The 20,286-nt window shown below is 44.0% G+C and overlaps 1 protein-coding gene across 3 annotated transcripts in view; it reads left to right on the top strand.

Annotated features, from left to right (window-relative positions):
- Positions 1-20,286, top strand: part of HPN (hepsin) — a 780,351-nt gene that overhangs the window by 681,333 nt on the left and 78,732 nt on the right. For all 3 annotated transcript variants that reach the window (XM_069604921.1, XM_069604920.1, XM_069604919.1), the window contains one exon: positions 19,232-19,327. In XM_069604921.1, the coding sequence (XP_069461022.1) occupies positions 19,232-19,327 (96 nt within the window). The remainder of the gene's footprint in view (positions 1-19,231; positions 19,328-20,286) is intronic.

Raw genomic sequence — 20,286 nt, 5'->3', positions numbered from 1 at the left:
TGTTCTCTCGAGTCTCCTCATGTTGCAGGCCCATTGCAATTAAACCAAACAGTAATATAAATCATTTTTACAAAAATTATAGAATGTTTCCGTATTGCAAAAACATGGCCGACCCATAGGGACAATAAAAAAAAAGGCACGCAGACAAGATGTCCCTAAAACTAACTGCAGCTAACTAGAAATGTGTGCTCGCTCAAAGTGAAGGTCAGCTGCTTTGATGTTTTGCTCGGGTGGCGGAACGGCCCACGACCCAATATAAGGTTCTATTGTGATTTGACCTTGACAGGCCGGGACCATCCTGAAAGACTAAGAAAAGATAATGAATAAAATTTCAGAAACGAAACGATGAGCCACGTTCATTAGAAGAAGTAACGTCGGCAAAGAAGGAGTGGTGTTTCGGGTCTGCCCTACACAGAGACACAATGGAAAATGCAAATATAATGTAAGTAACTTTTGATGAGTTTATACCGCAATTTCATTACTATACAGTGGCTTTAAAGACGGGTTCAGTTGTACTTGTTCGTTCTATGTGGCATATTGTTTTCTACCGCGCACTATCTTGAGGAGAAACATCTGCTTTTACTGAAGCACCTCAAAACCTTCCTCTTTGCTTCTGCTTTCTCTCTCCCTCTCCCCTGCTACAACTGGTCCACTGTCTGCGACCTCAGTCCTGGGCCCTTCCACTCTCCACCTGCACTCCCCCCCCCCCTCCATGCCTCGCCACGCCTTTAAACACTTGTGTACACCCAGTAGCGCTGTCCTCGCTATGAAATGAATAATTTTAATAAGGATCTGATGGTGAGACTAATTTCATTTTTTATGTTTTTAGGTACATCATTCACTACTGTCTGTGTCACGAGTACCAGACACCGGCGGACGGCTTCTACAGCCGCCAGTTGCTTCTCCGCGTGAACAACGTTACCACCCTGACCATTTTATGGGACGATCGCCAAGTACAAGTATGCCCTTACGCGGTACTAACGGTTAGATGCAACATACCTACCATTGTGGTGGCCTAGTGCCTCGTTGTTGGAACAGCCATGCGATTATCAGTGCGACAGAAGAGCTTATTTTTATCGTAAACCAACACCCTGTGTACTGCACACGAACATCGCTTCCCTCAAGACGAACTAATTTGGATCGAGAGCAAAGAAAAATGCAAATCGCTGAATATTCTCTAAACATTTGATGTCCAATAAACGTACTTTGCCAAATGTACAATCTTGCCGTTTGCTTTTAAACCACGGTTTCACATTCCGAATTGTGGTGCTGTATTGTGAGATGCTCTAAGACCCTGTGTACAGCAAAGGACCATCGCGTTCCTCAATACGAACTTTTTGGAACATGAGCAAATAAAAATGCAAATCGCTGAATATTCTCTAAACATTTGATGTCAAATAAATGTACTTTACCACATTTACAATCTTGCGGTTTGATTTCAAAGTACAGTTTCATATTCCGAATTGTGGTGCGCTGTATTGTGAGCTGATCTGTGTTGATTTCCGGGGTCTGTGTGGAGTCGCGTAGAAGACGCCTGGGCGCGTTTGCCTACGCAGCACAGTCACGTCACGGATAGAGGCGGGGAATATGAATGTTTTGATAAAGTCTGTTTCAGGGGCGGGGGATTTGATTTAGTGCCGCAAAGGCAGGTGAGCCAGGTCGATGCGGCGGAATGATAGGATTATCACAAAATGGAGGCTGATTTCGAGTGCGATAAGGGGCGAAAAGTCGGGTAAGGTCCATAGGAAAGTTTCCTACGATCTACCGATTTATGCTTACAAACACATGGCCGACCCGTAGGGACAATAAAAAAAAAGTCCCGGAACTCTCCTTTAAGTATTCTTGTGATGTTGCGCGCCCAGCTATCCACGGGTTTGGTGCATCCTATAAATAAATAAACAAACAAACAAACAAACAAACCATCATTTGGTATTTTAATGTCTGTGTAGTCAAAGTTTTAAATAGATCATTATTCTATTGGTCCTCTTTTTTTTAAATAAACCTCTTGCTGTGAGAACATGACATCATGATATCACAAGAGAAGAGATTCTCTTCCGGCTGGTACATTGAAATATTAATATAAAATCATCTTGCACTGAAGACTGGAGTTATTGTGTATAGGTCTGGATCTGCACAAACGAAGCTGGTATTAATACAATAGGGAAGGTGCTTGAACTGTGATATTGCCACATCACCAGCCCGATGAGGCTACTGATATCAATGTTTTCAATTCATGTAGAACTGAGTGAGCTGGAAGATTGATGAGCTGTCTGAGTTCTGAGTACTACTTGACGCTATTTGTCATCTAGCGTGCTGGAATGATTAGTGTGACTGTCCACCCATATTAGAAAGTATCCCAAGATCAGGATTTTTCAGGCGATAATGAAACAAGCCATCACAAGCTTGAGACAGAAAACTGTTGTGGAAGTAAATTAATAGGAAACAGGCCTTCTGTTGCTATGACTAGGGCTAATGGAACACCCTTCTGGTGGAAATACAGACTTTGCCATTGTTCTTACAGTTCAGAAGGAACACAAGAACTTGCTCTTCAGTGAATACCTCGGTGCCACCAAGACTCTGTGCGCTCAAGTGTCACATTCCACCGCATGGATGGAACATCTCAGGCCACATTTCTATTCCCCCTTCCGTACATTCGGGGATATCGATTCACCAAAATCCCTGCGGTAGCGGAAGTGACATCACGGGACGTGATGTTACATGATCTTTGACCTGGATGGCATCAGTTCCTCTTTAACCCTGGTGAAATCACCGGAAGAGACTTGTTAGCATAAAAAGTACATAAATGTACCATTTTTAAAATACCAAATAGATACTAAAGCAGACAAGAATATTTTAGATGCCAACCACTTTTTTTTAACCACGGTGCTGCCTTCATATGCCATGGATGGGTCATTATATCAATGGGTTAGACCTAATAGAAACAACATAGGCCAAGGCAATGCCATAGATATGCCATTTCAACATTGTATGGCAAGTTTCTTCCGTATTATGCCAGTTATAGCTGCATGTCAGGTATAGCCATGATATGATAATTAGTGCCCCTACATTGCAGTTGCAACAATATTACAGTATCCAAAAATCCAATAGATGGAATTCACCAACAATGCATGGGAGCATTAATGATTTGATTCATGATAATGATTTGTTATTTATATAGTGCTTTCAACAAAAAACTATACCTAGCACATATTTAAACACAATTATCATTCCAACCGAAGATGGTACTCATTTATCAACCTTGGAATAATGAAAGGTTGAGTTGGCCATGCTGGGATTTGAACTTGCAAACTGCAGATCACAAATACATCTAAGCAGCGAGCAGTCAACCTGCTGAGCTATCTTACTGCTTTGCTATAGAAAATGTAATGCCGCAATAGGAAAACATGTCAAAACTGGCTGCATAATTTGGGCTAGACACATAATCACACTCCTCATGTTTGCTGTAGCCTTGATGATCCACAGTAAAAAATTCCATGCCACTGTAAGACACACCTAGAGGGGTAGAACAAAACTGTCAATCTAACCACATAATAATACTTATCATGCCTACATTATCATAGATACCCAGAAAAATATACCATGCCACAGTAACGAAAGGCTAGACTGCCTGCACCCAAATGCCAATCTAGCCAGGTAATAACACTCATCAATATTGCTTTAGCAGAGACGCCCAGTACAAAATGTCAAGCCACAGCACGTAATTGCTGCACTAGCTGCACCAAAATGCAAATCTATGATGCTTCACTATATATGTCTGCCATATGTCTGGATGAGCCTCATCCATGGCTCAATCGCACACTGGATGTACATGGAGTCAAAAACATGACCATCGAAGATATTTAAGGCAAAATGAAACTGGATAGATGGAAAATATTTCAAACAGAGCAGTAAGGTAACACAGTAAAATATGCAATCAAAAGATACAGAAAAGAAAGAAACTCGCATTCAATTTAGGTGTTGTTAGTATTTGTGAAATACAGAGAACATTCAATAAACATGAATTTTAAGTGAGGCAACTGAAATGGCAAGTTAAACACCAAACAAATGATTTTCCCAACACCTATTGCACACCTAAAATAGAGGATACAAGCACTCAACCCAGTGCATTTTGGTAACCAGTCCCATCTTCCGGGGTATATCCGCATTCATTTCCTATAATCCAATGCAGAAATAACAATCTTGGTCTGATGGTCAAACTACACGATTCAATATAACCAGTTCAGCACCCCAACTCATTCCACCCCAATCTCAGGCTAAACAAAAATGATAAAATCAGAAGTCATAAACCTCCACTCCCAAGCTGTAACTTGCAGCACTTTAACATATAATTACAGGTCTGATCATTTCTTGGTAGCTTATCCAGTTGTAAATCTGTAAGGCAAAATAACAAAGCTATGCTTGTTATGGTAAATGTCAAGCAATGACCTAAAGCAAGGTAACCCGCCCTCACACAAAAAGAATCCACTGGAAAAGCCAATTGCACTTGTCAGAAAGCCTAATGTACTGGAAAGAGAGATCTGATGTTGTGGCACAAGCTCACTCGCTTCAGATAAAGGACTCACTAAAGTAAAAGGGAACAGAACACAAAGGTCCATCCTCTCACCGACTTGCTGGCTATATCATAAATGAACGAGCCACCATATAATGCAGAGTATTATGAACTAAAGCTTACCACTTCAAAACTTCACGATGCAAAGCACACGGATCTCCGCAGCATGAAAACCATGCTTAAACTCAAGAGTGACAGATATAACCTTTAGTCCTAGTCATGTGGTGCCTGAATGCAATGGTATATAAGGTGCTGAGAGAGGCTGTGAGGTGTCCACCATCTTAGAGGCCTTCACCACCTCATGACCATAGAACGAGAGACAGTTTAGAGAGGAAAGCCACCACCATGTGAAGAACAGCTACAACCACAAAGCACAGGCAGAGACACTGAGCACAGAAGTCAGAAACAAAGAGGTAAGAGAAGCCCCACTAACCGAACCCTAAATCCTCAAATTTCACATACACCTCTTAAACACTAAACAAACACAACCCCTTCTCTGCCCAGCAATCTGCATGCACTTCACTACACTGCAACAACAAAACAAACCACACATATTCCAGCACATGGGAATCTACCGAGCTGTAAATCGCAAGCCAAGCTCAGCAAATGTTGCAAACGGAACTGAAGCTGTCAATAGGACATCACAACTCTCTCCCTACCTCTTTCCACTGTGCTCTACCAACCCACGCCACACTCCATCCTTTTCAGATCTGCCAGAGCGCCAGGGGACCACTCTGGTGGTGATAGTGCACGGTATAAATGATCTTTAACATTAACATAAACAAAATGAGACTGTTTTAAGATCAGGGTAACATCCCCCTTTCAAAAGCAGAAAGGTGTGTGCCAGGGCTGTGTCCTGGCACTGACCCTATTAAGCCTCTATATTAATGGTGTTATAGAGACCCTTTTGACCTTTATGAACAATGCCCCATAACTAGGCAGGGGTAAATATCCAGTGTTATCATTTGGCGATGATGCAGTCTTGATCTCCTTGACTGTGATTGGACTAAGAAAGCAGATGGCAGTATTTGTTGCTTTCTGAGAAACCAAAGGATTGACTGTTAATACATCTAAAACCAAATCTATGATCTTTAAGCCAATAAGAAGAAAGCATACTAAATTAAGTTGACAAATTGGGGTGCTTCAATTGATCTATTAGGCTTGTTTGGTCACTTGGGTATCGACATTTTCAGATACAGGAACACTTCGAAGATGGCTGCCACCATGCCTCAGTGCACAACAGGCTCCCAAGCTGCCCTGGGCCTGCAGCACCATGATTGGCTGGTGTCCCAGCTTGAAGCAGCCAAACTTCTGCACAGGCTGGTGAAGCCGGCCCACACTGAAGGCCAGCACTCAAGGCCTCTTCCAGCATTCTCCACCAGTCTCATTGTGAGACAGGCACCCCTTCCTAACAGGGAGACCTGCAACCCCATAACCCCTGCAAGAAGCACAGAATTCAGAGACCCAGCAGCAACCTTCAAGATGGCCACCACCGTGCCTCGGCGCACACCAGGCTCCCAGGCTGCCCTGGGCCTGCAGCACCATGATTGGCTGGTATCCCAGCTTGAAGCAGCCAACTCCCTGTGCCGTCAGGTGAAACCAGCCTCCACTGACCGCCAACACTCAAGACCTCTTCCAGCAGTCTCTGCCCTTCTAGGCAACGGTGAACGTGAAGTTTGACATGCTAAGCAACGGGTACTGGACTCACTAACATTGCATGGACCGTAGAATATGAAAAATGTATTAATTACTAATGCTAAAAAATTTAATCAAAATAGCTTTACTCCATATAAACCACTTGACATGCAGTCATTGGCCCCAACCAGCATTGTACTCAACATTGCACCAGAGATAGATTGTTGTACTTCGGATATACTTCCAGATAATGCTTGCAAAGATCAGATAGTAGGACCCCCACGTTTGCAAAAGCCAGATGTATTATACACTCTGCGACATTTCAGATAGTGCTGGAGGAGGTGCAGGGGTGGGGAGGAAAAAAAAACAGCAAGGGGAGGGGGGAGGAGACAGGCGAGGTTGCTATCATACTAGGTCCAGGGACAATTCTGATAGAGTAAGTGCATAGAAGAAAGTAAGGGAGGAGATAGGAAAAGGGAGAAGGGAAAGAGAACAGAGAGTTAGCAGTCAAAAATGTGGAGAAGCAAGAGGGGAGAGTGAATACAATTGCAGAAGTCAGTAGTAACACATAATGTTGCAAGCCAGGATACAATATGAAGATGGGAACAGCATGATTCAGGGCCACCAGTATAAGATGCAAAGGAAGTTCAGCATGAGAGTTGAGAAAGGGTGACGCACCGTGAATGAATGAAGTCCATAAAAGTCAAATCCATCATTGGCCTCAAGACGGTGATGGTGAAACCAGAATTTATCAGGACAGACTCCTGCAGAAGTAGGCTTGAGGGGGTGAGGGGGCAACAGGGTAGAACAATCAAGCAAAACAGGCAACACCTGTGTGCAAGAATGGTGGGGGCTCAAGGGAACATCACGGGGGGGCCAGAGAGGGTGGGGATGACCTGTGGGGACAGAGGGAGTAACACGTGTTGGTGCATGATTACCTGCTGATGGAACGGGGGGGTCGGCGCTGGGTCCTCCTGGTACGAACAGGTCCAAACAGGAATTGCCCTTTTCTTCATCTGCCATTGCTTAGGAAGCCCGGGTGAGAGACATCCTTGATCGAATAGTTAAGAGCAGGAAGGAAGAGGCAGGGCTAAGAAGGTGGGTGGTGCTTAGGCCAGGTGACCTAGATCCACTTGCACCTGCTACCCATCTGCAAAGGAAAAGAGGCTGGAGGGCTCCTTAAGTAGGGAAAAAGAGCAGCAAGCAGGAAGTCACCAGGTGGGCACGGCTTGCTAAGTGGTGAAAAAGAGCAGAAGGCAGGAAGGCGCCAGGTGGGCGGGGCTTAGGCCGTGTACTTCTCTATTGCCATTCTGTTATCCCACTGCCCACCCACACGCTTCCTCAGATCTGTTTTGCGCTGCGAGACAGAGTCTGTAGTTCAAGTAACAACCGCCAGTGCAGAAATTAACTCGGTGCTGGCATACGTTGCTGTGTGACTCAAACGCTGTGTGAGTCCCTGAGACAAATTAGCCTCATCATTAGCATTGCCTGCTGTGACTCAATGTATCCCATTATCGGCATGCCAGTGTAAAATCCTGCACAACATACCCCACCCTCTCGCACTGCTTTTCAATCAGCACATTTGATTAAGGACAGATCTTGTGAGCAAAAAAACACGCTCCCCACACCACCCCATGAGCACTCACACTTGGTGGCTCTGCCCACTTCTAATACCGAAATACCCATGAACGCTGAACAATGAAGCACATAGCACCATGACAACGAGCAGCCTCCCTCTGTGACTGACTGTCAGCCCCACTGATTTATTTTCCCGACCGGGAGGTCTGTCATGTCTGCTCCAACCTCGCAAATCCTGCTGCGCCAGCATGATATGAACACTGCTGGTAAGCCATGCTAACAACTAGTGCCTGTCATCAGCATTCTCATGCACTCACTATTCCAAGACTGCACCCCAAAGCACAGCAGGCAGCACGCCCCGGCGAAAACTCGAAAGCCCCATTAGCTCAAAGCATTTCTTTAGCGTGATTCAATGCCCAAGACACCCTCACCCAAAAATCAACCCTCAGATCATGTACCAACCTCCATTCAGATGAGTTTCCTGCTGATGCACCTTCTTCAGAAACAGCGCCCTTGTAAAGCAAAACTTTCACTCTGATACCCCTACTCAACTTCGCCAATCGCGTACAAAAGTGCACTGTGCAAGCCAAGATTCAGCACCCAGATGCTGCTCCCAAACCCACACCTAGCAGAATCTCTCCTCGCTCACAACCTTCCAACACCTCACCACTGCAGAACCCATTGCACACAAAGGGCCAGCCCAAAACCCTCTCTCAAAGTCTCAGTTCACCCCTCAAACAACCCTCCTCATCGCCCTCAGATGCCCTACACTTCCATTCCTCCTCCAATGACTGGCAAGGACTTCCTCAGAACCCAAAGTCTCAAACATAAACAAACACCACCTACACAACAGGCACATCCCCCATCCCCCACGTAGCCTCTCAGATTCAAACCTCTACCCTTTATCAAGGCTCTGTCACCTTGTCGACTGACCCACAGCCCTTCTTGACATGAGCCATGATCTACGCTCAATCCCTTCCTGTCCACGCACTCGACATCCATAGCCTCATTATCACATTCAACCTTGACACACTAGCCATCAGTGAGAGTTGGCTTCACAAAGCTTCTGGCCCTGCTCTAATCCTAGCACTACCCTTAGGATCTACTATCCTATGGAACGACAGACGCTCCTTCAGGGGAGGCGGAGTCACTATGATTGGGAGCGATTCCATCCCCCTCAGACAAGTTCAAACCTCCATTGATGGGAATACAGACCTTTTCTCGCTCCAATTCTCACCATCCCCTTCCTGCACTTTCACCATTCACCTTATCTACCGCCCTTCTGGCCCCTCTCCAAACTTTGAGCAAAATATACTTCATATCCTCCAGGATAACCTTAAAGCATCCTCTAACATAACGTTACTAGGAGATCTCAACCCGGGACTACATGACCTGAATGACCTACCTTCCAAATCACTTTCTGACACACTCTACTTACTTGGCTTCACTCAACACATCTCCAATCCTACACACTGGACTGGATAGCAGACAACAACCGTCAAATCTCCATCATCGACAATACACCCTGTCCATGGTCGGATTACAATATTATCCATTTCACTACTTTAGAGCCAAACAAGACAACAGCTTTACCCAACCCACTTCCTCCTGCTGTCTCAAGGAGCTCACAGAAGCTATCCAGATACAATATCATACACCTGATCAACACTTCCTGCCTTCAGATGCCCTTTGCCTCGAACCCCACCTCACTAGTGAACATCTACACATATAGCCCCACTAAAACCACACAAAGAAAAGATGGTCAGACACTCCAACTCATGGTTCACCCATGACCTGCTAGAATTATGCACCATGAAACGACAAGCTCAGGTAACCTGGCAAAAAGAACCCACCATCACGGCAAAGCATGACTTCACCAAAGTCTCCAAACAATATAAATCAGCCTTAAACACAGCAAAGACCAACTCCTTCAACACTAGGATCAATAATGCTAAGTCAGACACAAAAGAAATCTTTGGCATTTACAGAGAACTCAAATCCCCTGCAGTTCTGCCCAAAACCATAATTAAAGACAATATCTTGTGCTCTAGTATCCAAGAGGCACTCCTGCCCAAAATGGATACCTTGAATAGTGAGATCCGCTCTCAAAAAGTGACATACAACACAGTACCCATGACCACTAGCAACAACTGCTCATCTCCTTCCTCTACCTCCTCCACCACTCAGTTTTTCTTCAGAGACCTATCTGAAACCGATCTCACCAAATTGATCAATAGTCTAAAACTTTCACAATGCAAAGGTGACATATGCCTAGCACCCATCGTCAAAGACTGTGCCGATATACTAACCCCCAACATCACAGCAATCATAAACACCTCCTTCGCACAAAGCATTGTTCCAGCCAGCCTCAAAGAAGCCTGGATACTCTCTCTCCTGATAAAAACATCCCTAGACCCAGCCAACCCCACAAACTACAAGCCAATCACCACTGTCCTTCTCACCTTCAGCCACTGCCTGGATAGCATCTTTCCTCAACAGAAAAGTGATGAGTCTTCTCAGAGATTGCCAACGCCTTTCCTTCTCCTATCACCTGGTGGTATGCCGCAAGGATCTTGCATCGCCCCTACACTGTAGAATATTTTCACCAGGCCCCTATTCCACATTTTAGATTCACTCGGCATAGCTTACACTAACTATGCCGATGACACTCAAATATTGATCCCCCTTTCAGGCAACTACATAGACAACTCTAACACCCTTAACAAAATGTATTCCACAATTCAGACCTGAATGGCAGCCAATCGCCTCTGTCTCAACAGTGAAAAGACAGAAATCCTGATTGTTGGCCAGCCAAGTGCCCTAAAGACCCTCACCAGTTAATAGTCTGTCTTAATAATCGGCAAATGCTTGATACCTGTCCCTAACACCATAAAGACCTTAGGGATCTATCTAGACGCTTTACTTACCATGACTACATAAATAAGTGCCATTACCTCCTCGGCAGCCTATGCTACCAAGGTCCTTAATGCAGCCAGACCCTTCCTCTTAAAAAAACAACTGCCTAACCATTGCCCGTGCAATCATTGGCTCAAAGATTGATTACTGCAACATCCTTTTCAATGGCACATCGTCCAGAAAAACACTCAAACTTCAAGTAATTTTGAATAACGCACTTAAAGCAGACCTGAACATCCCGAAAAGAGAGCACATTTTGAGAACCAGAAGAGATGTACACTGGCTCCCCCCCATCTAGGCGCAGATCATCTTCAAAACCCTCTCAATCACCCACAAGTGCTTGTCCAACACAGCACCACCTTACCTCTCCAAAAGAGTTGCCAAAGCCTACTCCTCCAGACCCACTGGGAGCCCTTATACGGACAGGCTAATTGTGCCCAAAGTGAAAAGATGCAAAGCTGGAGGCTCAATCTTCCCATACCTTGCTGCCAAGCTCTGGAACAATCTCCCACTGTCCCTGAGGGCAGAGAAATCATACTGTATCTTCCACAAAGCATTACAAACTCAGTTATTCACCTAAACTTGAATCACCTCCACTCGCTCCTCGCCAGGAACTTTCTGTCTCATCGCCCAACTGCTTTCTCTGTAGGATAAAAGCCACCTGTATTTGTACATATGTATGCTTCTGTATGTTCCTTGTGTTTTTTATGTTAATTGCCTTTTGGTCTTACCTCTGTCACCTTGTACTTGTATTAAACTTTTGGATCTATATGATTTGGCCATGGCACGATTGTTCACGGCCAAATTGACTGTAGTCAATTAGGCCAATCCAAATAATATTAGCGTCAAGGTGAAATCAGCCATTTCGACAAAATGACTAAATAGAGATTTTTAAGATTACATTATTAAGAGCTTGCGTTACCCTTCCCTTATAACCTATTGGGATTGAAAAACATCTTTGGCATATGAACAATATCTTGATTATGTAAGACCTAAAACAGCACATACACTATTTTCCAATGTTGTATTGTAACACTGACTATGCACACTTAACAATGGGGTATGACTCATCAGACTCCTGCCCACATTGCATGGTCACGAGAGAGACAGACATCCATTTCCTGTTACTCTGTCACACTTATATCGGAATAGAACACATTATTTAAAGCGCAGATGTTACTTTGCCTATATTGGTAATACAAGAGTGGCTCTGATGCCATGTAAAAGAGCAGATAATGCTGATTTTATATGTGCAGTGTCAAATTACATCCTCATTACTGTATTTCTAGGGAACAAATTACTTGATAACATCTATTAATATATAGTTGTTTTAATTCTATTCTGAAATATGGAAGCCCCGGCATCAATCGATGTATCACATTATACATATGCATTGTCACAGGTGATGCTATTTGACGATATTAGCTTCTGATGTAGGCATTGGTTTACATTTTTGTCACAGAAGCACGAGCCCTTATATGAACAGGAATATTTTCAAAGTAACTGATTAATTATTTAGACATCCTGGGGATTTCTGATAATGCAATAGTTAAATATTTTGAGACTGGTCTTTTATTGCCCTGTATATCCTGAGAAAAGTTCAGAATGTTTCATTTCATCAGCCTATCTGCAGCATTGGAAATGTATTGTTTTAAAATGTATATTTTAAAGACCCGGGGCAAATGAGAAGATGCCTACAAACATTTGCGGGAATCAAGCTGGCTCAAAGTTCATCAAGATTGTGGAACGAGAGCCTGCTACGAGCATTCTCTTCTTGAATCGAACATGTTTGCTGCACTTGCTGCAGCTTATCCCTGACTTAAATGGTGTTACCTCTGAGGACATAGTGACCTTAGAGCTGCCTCCTTACTATTGGTGAAACTGGCCTCCTCTCTGATTGTGGATTTTGTTGCAAAAATGCTTCCTTGCGTTATGATTCGGGCTTTGATATTTATGCTTTCTACTGTGCCTGAGATCAGTTTCCAGGGCCCATATGTTACAGGAGGATCCCGTCGGCCCGATCCGTGCAGTAACTCAGGGTGAGATCTACAATCAAGGGACTGTTCCATCTAGGGGGAGAATGATTGTGGCGTGGGCACATGTCCCTCCAGTGAATTATACTCAGGAACCTGTATCTGACCTTTTTACATTACTTTTTTGGAACACTCGTGGACATGGCTCATTCTTGATTAACCCCAAGGGTACGAAGGAATTATTGTCATCCCACAATTTTCGCCTCCAGGAAATTTGGCTCATATCCCACTTTTCTCTGGATGGCTTTTCTTCGTTTTTTTGCTTCTCTCCGCCTCCTTGTTTGGGACGTCCTAAAGGTGGTCTTTGTATTCGATATATAATTTATAATATAATATATATATTTAGATGCAAATATTGTTCGGCACCTTTTCATGTTGTAAGGGATGAGAAAAAATGTTTGGCAGTTTATATATCGGGTATTCCTTTGAAGGGGGGTGGTACATTGGTGGTAACACTTTATGACCCTCCCGGTGGCTCTATAATCACTAACACTATTGATAGTGTGCATGATATATTGTGTGAATGGCTGGATAAAACAAAGGCATGAGGCAATATACTCACGGATGATTTTAACGTGGATTGTTCGGTAGAGTTTGGGTCTTCCGGTGGAAGCCTTATGGGGTCCAACGCAAATAAGTGAGAAAGGGAGTGGTGAGACGTTCTCTCAGCTTTTGACTTCATTTCACTGTCCGTTGAATCTCCCCTTGTACATTTTACATGGTCCAATGGGGTAAATCAAAGTATAATTGATTTTATATTTGTAAATAAGGCTATTAGAAATCTGACCCCTCAACTACTTAATATGAGTGATCATGCCACATTAAGGGTGGCCTGCAAAAATGCTGATATTAAATCTATACAGTGCCTCAGGATTAATCCTCAGGTCAACTTATCAGGCAATAGATTACTGTGGTCCATGGCCAATATTGACAGTTTCCAATGAGCACTGACTAGGAAAGAGCTTTCGACAGAATCTGTCTTAGATAGATGTAACTGGATATGGGGCTGCTAATGGATGTTTTTTGGCCACAGGGCCATAAACATCAAATTAAACACATTAACTTTTCTAAGCATGGTGTCCCTTATGATACTTGGAGGGAACAATTTTGAACTCCAAGTCCTCTTGTGCTGTCAGCCCGGACGGCCTCTGTAATGCTGTAATGAAGACAGCCCTTCTATTTTGCGCTGTTTTGCTGAAACAGCTTTTCTTACGTATTTGCGAGACCATGGATATCCCATCATCTTGATTAGACTCGATCTTGGTCCCTGTTTAAAAACGGGGATTGCACGCTGATGCTTCCTGCTTTCGTTTATTAGTCATGTTAGACTGTAGTTTGAAACATTTTGCGGGCCTATTACATCAGCTGCTGAATAACTGGGCCGAAAGAGAAAAATTACTTGGCCCGCATCAGTCTGACTTCAGAAAGGGTTGTAATGCCTCCCAATCTATCTGGATCCTAAAGACACTCATATCGGACGCTCATAGGTATCCCGACATTCCACTGTATCTATGCTTTGTAGATTACAGAGATACCTTCAACAGTGTGATTCGATCTCGCCTTTGGAAAAAATTGGTAGCGTGGGCAATAGACACCACCTTGTTGTATTTTTTTAAACTGCTGTACTCTGACACCAGAATCAGGGTCAGACTATCACAAGAGGGCAGCGTGTTAGGGTCTTACCACATTAATATAGTCCTCAAACAGGGGTGTGCCCTGGCACCACTATTATACAATCTTTGTGTCGGACTTGCAGCAGTTTCTAAAAATGGCTCATAATTTTTCTTCTCGATTTGGAGGAGAGAATACAGTTTGCCTTATGTAGGCAGGTGATACAGTGGTCATGGACAGGAGTGCCTTGGGGCTACAGCGTTCATTAAATTCACTACACACATATTCTAAAATCAACGGTTTGAATATTAACCTGTCAAAGACCAAGGTTATCATCTGCAGCAAAAGGTCAAAATGTAAAGGGAGCTTCTTGGGTCCTGGACAGTGCTCGCCTTGATCTCGTAAATGACTATAAATATCTTGGTGTGCAGGTTTCCGCTTCTTTGTCTTTGGCCCCTTTGGAGAAAGGGATAATTTCTAAAACCTGGGCCAATTGGTTTGTTATCAGGAGGGTTATTATCGATAATGGGGGCAGATAAGGAGTTGATCATACCGACTATCTTATATGCTTTAAAAGTCTTCCCTCTGAAGGCAGTGCTGTGGCTTCCCAAACTCGAGGCTAAAATTCAGCATTCTATTCTTAATTTACCCACTTCCACTCCAGTTGAGGCCCTGCATTTAGAGCTGGGCTTACAATCACTCTTGTCTCGATGGAAAGTGCCGGCATCCAAGCTTTGGGGCAAAATCAAATTTAACTGTAGCTCTACTTCCTCTTTGCTATACTTAACTCAGGACCATGGTAGTCTCTGCTCCAAAAGCACATGGTTCAGTGATTTGGAGACCATGGTGGGCTTACACTGTCTAGATATTAGTTTAGCCTGCTCCAATATATGCAACGTCCCCTCATTTTTGAGCGGGCTGAGTAGCAAATCTTGTATTCATGACTGCATTGTATCCCTCAGCAGACTGGCAAAGATGAGCAGGTACGCGTTGTATTGTCAGCAGGACCAATTTGGAGATACTCTGCATATATATCGTGTTGCACCTTATTTCCCTGGTCTCATCAGATCTATACTCCACATTAAATTTGATATTCTCCCTGTTTTGGGATACACTGGGGCATGGACGGGAATGAAAAGAGAGGAGCTCCTCACGCGCGTACGTTATTCCAAGATTGAAACAGTGCGACATGTCCTCACTGATTGTCAGGCTCTTACTGCTCTCTATATTCGGGGATATGCCAAATGTGTAAATTATCGCTCAGACCAGTACTGGAGCATGATTTTTGTGGGGGATCATAAGCTATTACAGCTGGAGCCTTTCATATATTGCTTACAATTAAGGCAATGTTCCCTTTTAATAAGTGACTGTTTCCCTGCAGAGTACAGACCAATGGATCCATCAATGGATGAATTTTAGTATATTGTGTAATGATTAAAAATGAAATGTGTATTTGTGTTTTTTTCCCTGATGAAAGATCGTTTGTATTTATGGTATTTTAATGTGCTTATGGTTTGCATGTGCAAAGGACTTACTGTTTCCTAAATGCACAAAATAAAAAATGTGTATTGCCATTTTATTGTATTTGCATATTTACGATGATGTTTTATGATGAATGACATGGTATGTGCACTCTTATGCCAAATTGCTAAAATAAACTATTTTTGATTGAAAGTATTAAGTATCAGTTATAATTGCTGTGTAAATGCTATTCGGCTTTGAGGTTCTCAAAGGAATAGAAGGAATAAAATGCCATTTAGATTAGGATGTGGCTGAGAAAAATACAGATACACAATTTTCTTTCCACTGAGACCTCTTTGTAATACGATTTAGCTTTGCATACTGTGAGTGAAATCAAAAATATTGTTGCAGGATTATAAAAAAAAGATCATCATTAAGCCACTGATTATTTTTGTTACCAGCGGAGTTAGACCCAACATGCGAATCGTGTATCTTAACATTACCCTTAACATTAGCCCGCCACGTGTGTTGATAGAACGAAGTAATTTGAAACTCTGGTACAGAATTTGTTGTAAAAAAAAAATCCAAGCGAACACGTCGACAATGTACAATTGTACTTTAATCCAACACATTCTTACTAATCATGCAGAAAATCACGTTTTTAGTGCATACGCTATTCGTAAAAGTGTATAAAGAGTAATTCCTTCACAGCAATGTGTCTCTTTGAGCTGATTGGCCCAATCCCAGTGGCAATGCTAACAAGTAGTTGGATTCATTAAGTTATGGTACACATTCATACATACGAATTTTGCAATGGCTTTGGGACCACATTTCTAATAACAATGCACTCTTATCAGATCAACATGTTTATTTGCCAATTCATTAGAGCAAAGTCATAGCATACACAATCCAATTTGAAATGTTATTTGATGCACATTTTTTATACCAAGTCAAGTGGCAATCTGCTTGCTAGATATTCGTCTGGTGCATTGTCTGCTTCTCTGGGATTGCAACTGGCAAGTTCAAAACACGTTTTTATTTCTGGGGTATGTGATGGAATAAAAATGTAAGTCTAGTTTGGTAAATTGGCTTAATCTGCATGTCAGCTAAGAGCATCATGTATGTCAGGAACATACCAGGGCAATTAAATTAAGCCAAATCCTGAATCACAAGAATGTTCAATTTATTTGAGTGATTCAAGTTCGGCCAACCCCTGGACTCACCCGATTCCCAAGTTAAAATCATATTTGAAACGCCAGGGTAAATGTCCTTAGTCAATGCAAGTAATGTGCCCATTTATTTTGGGCCTCGTGTTAATGAGGCTGGAGATTCTGCATGACGATTTGACTGTATCTGCATCACATCCGCCTCCAACTCCCTCAGCGTCAGTCGCTTCTCCAAGCAACGAGCTGGTGGCAGATCTCTCTCTTCTGCTGGGCCCTCACTCTAGAACAGCCTCTCTGCCTCCCTGAAACTTGAGGAGAACCATCTTTGGTTCCGGAAGCACCTTAAAACCTTCCTCTTTGCTTCTGCTTTCTCTCCCCCTCTCCCCTGCTGAAGTCCTGGCTGATACTGAGACTGCACTGGTTACCTGTCCACCCATCTGATCTCGGGCCCAAGCCCTGCCAGTTGCACGCTTGCGCTGCCTTCCTGGCAACCCCTGCACCTGGGGACTGTTTCTGTATCTCTACAGCCCCCCCCCCAGCACTTATGTCTGCACTCACCCTGCACTGCAACCAGCTGGCCGTTCTTCTGTTCTTCTATTTATCCTGTTATTTATTATACCATGTACTGCACTTCCCCTCCCCCACACCCCGCGCACTTTTCTTTTCCCCCTTCCCTTGCACTTGCACGATCTGAGTGACACCTGGCCTAGTAAGAACGTTGTCTGTCTTTCCTCTGTTTCCCCCTCCCTTGCCTCGTCGCACCTTGAAACACTTGTGTATTGGCGCGTTATAAATGCCATAACATATCATCATATCATATAAACAAGTCCTCTCCTCTGGATTCTCCTGCGTATCTGCCTGGAGTGGTCACAGGCACAGGCACAGGAATCTGGGTGAACACCAAATGACCTTGCCTTTTCCGATTTCTTGCTGATAATCCATTTGTATCAATTTTGTGTGCTAATGCATGCACATCCATATCAGTAATGGTGTTGGTCATCAAACACATTGGGCCTCATTTAAGAGCATGGCGGTAGCTGTGCCTGTATAGCAGGCACGGCTACCGACATGCTCGCTACCGGCACCGCCACCCGTGATTAGGCAATAACCGGCCCATTACGAGATGAAGGGGCCGGTAATTGCCCATTCGCGGGAGGCGTTAATGCCGGGCTCCCGATCCCCATTCTGCCCCATATGGCACAATTGGGGTCAGGAGCATGGTTGCACCGGCACCTTTTATAACAGTACCGGTGCATTCACGAGTTTTGCTTGTGGGTGCCGGACAGCCCGCCAGGTAATTCCTGGCGGGCTGTCAGGATCTCGCGAAGGAAACTCGGAATAAGGTGGTACGGTATGGACGGTGCCGGTGCCATACCACCACCGTCCATACCATACCACCAGGGTCGTAATGAGGCCCATTCTTTCATAGGTAGGGAGTGCCAGCTCTTCAGAAGTTTCGGAAAAAAGCAGGCACAGTCCGCTGGGAGGCAACCTCTCAGAGGGCTTCAGAATACTTGTCCCTGAGAGTCTGCCACATATTCTGCACAGTTTGAACAGATCCGTTGAGAAACTGATTGAGTGCCTCCTAACAAGGTTCCAGCTTCGAGCAGGAATCCCATCCAGAATGGGGCGGAAGAGAGAAAAATGCACGGAATTCCTGTTTAAAAAAAAAAAAAAATGTAACGCACCTTCCCCAATGATAATGAGGATGTTTTATTTTGTAAATTGGTTATAAAATATTCTGTATCTGCTTGCTTGTGGCAGTATCCCATGCCCGTGGGGTGATTACCCATGGGGTAAAAACAACGCCAGCAGTCAAGTCAAACAAAATGTTTAGCATTTTGCAGATATTGCCAGTCCTGAGGAAATGAAACTCCAGCCCACTTCTTCACTGCTCACATCAGGCTGCTTAATTTCTGGTACACTATAACATGAGCACGTTACATGTTGGCATTAATAAGAATTGTGGGACTTTTTTAGGCCATTTTCCCCCCAATTAACATAGCATATTATAAAAAGTAAAATCTGGGGCATTATATTAAGCGTGCATGATAATATGGGCGATATCCCTGCGTGTCTGCACAGGTTATCCGACTTTGAGCTTGGGGGAACGTTAGCCTAATTCTGGGCTAGTCACACAGAACTCGCTTGTGTGAGGGCGTTCTCGTTCTCTAAGGCACAATGTGTGCAGTAAAACCAGTGTCTTGTTGTGTGTGCATGTCCCCCTTAACAGCATGACCACCATGTTCCTTTCTCTACAGAATATGTGCAACCGGCATGTCTTCCGGCCCTGGGCCAGCAGCTGACTGATGGCAAGGTCTGCTCCGTCACCGGATGGGGAAACACCATGTACTATGGTAAGTCATGAGGCTCAATGTACATCCGTGTTTATGAGTCTTACCACTCTGTGTCTCTGAATGCCTGTATCGATCATTCAAAGCTGCATATCTGTGATTGTTAGACGTTGGGTACGGCTTTGCATTCAACCACGCGGTCATGCCCGTTGGCCAACGTATAGGCTTCTTTAGAGAATGGGAGGCATAGAATTGGCATTTTAGAGACCAAAGAAAAGGACAGCTTTGATATTAAAACAACGGCAATACAAAAAACGGCTTTTGTGAAAGCAACTTGTTTTCCTGACATGAGTACTTCCGTTTTGTCAAGACTTGCACAAGGATGAAGCAAACACCAAACCGCATCATTTACATTCCAGTAAGATTGTCTCCACACAACCTCCAAGAAAGTGTTTGTATCTGAGAATAGATTGGGACAGATTGCCAACGTTTTTTTTTTCCTCACTGTCATGCTATCTGCTGCGAGAGATCACCGACCAGCCCCATGACCTGAAGGGGACACGCAGAGCACTAGCAACAGAGCTTCAAGCTGCAAAGAGCCGGCACAGGGTGGAAGAGTGGGAGCCCTCCGCCTCGGCGCTGGCCATTGGTGACTTAAGTGATATAGCCTCAGATGGTTATGGCATATACCACTGGCCGAAGCTCTTATATTCAGGGTGGAGATGGTGAACCTCACTGTGGTAATCTCATTAGCTCAGGCATCTCGATTGTTAAATCTGATCCGTCTGGAGGCTCCAGCAATAAAACGAACAGATGCCACGTATTAAGCTGTAATGCAGCAGCCATGCCCCCTGAACCAAACATGCAATACCCCATTTGCAAGATGGGGTGCCAAAAACGGAATGGGAAAGAGGAGCACACTGTGGGGAATGGAGTACAAGAGACGGTCGGCTGCCCGCCCCCATGTCTAGAAGCAATCCTTACCATAGATGAACTAACTGGTGAGGGGAAGTGCCACATAC

The sequence above is a fragment of the Ambystoma mexicanum genome, chromosome 1p, assembly GCF_040938575.1.
Source record: "Ambystoma mexicanum isolate Mex_15411 chromosome 1p, UKY_AmexF1_1, whole genome shotgun sequence".
NCBI lineage: Eukaryota > Metazoa > Chordata > Amphibia > Caudata > Ambystomatidae > Ambystoma > Ambystoma mexicanum.
Note: the sequence above shows the minus strand (reverse complement) of the source record. Positions and strands in the feature narration are given on the sequence as shown.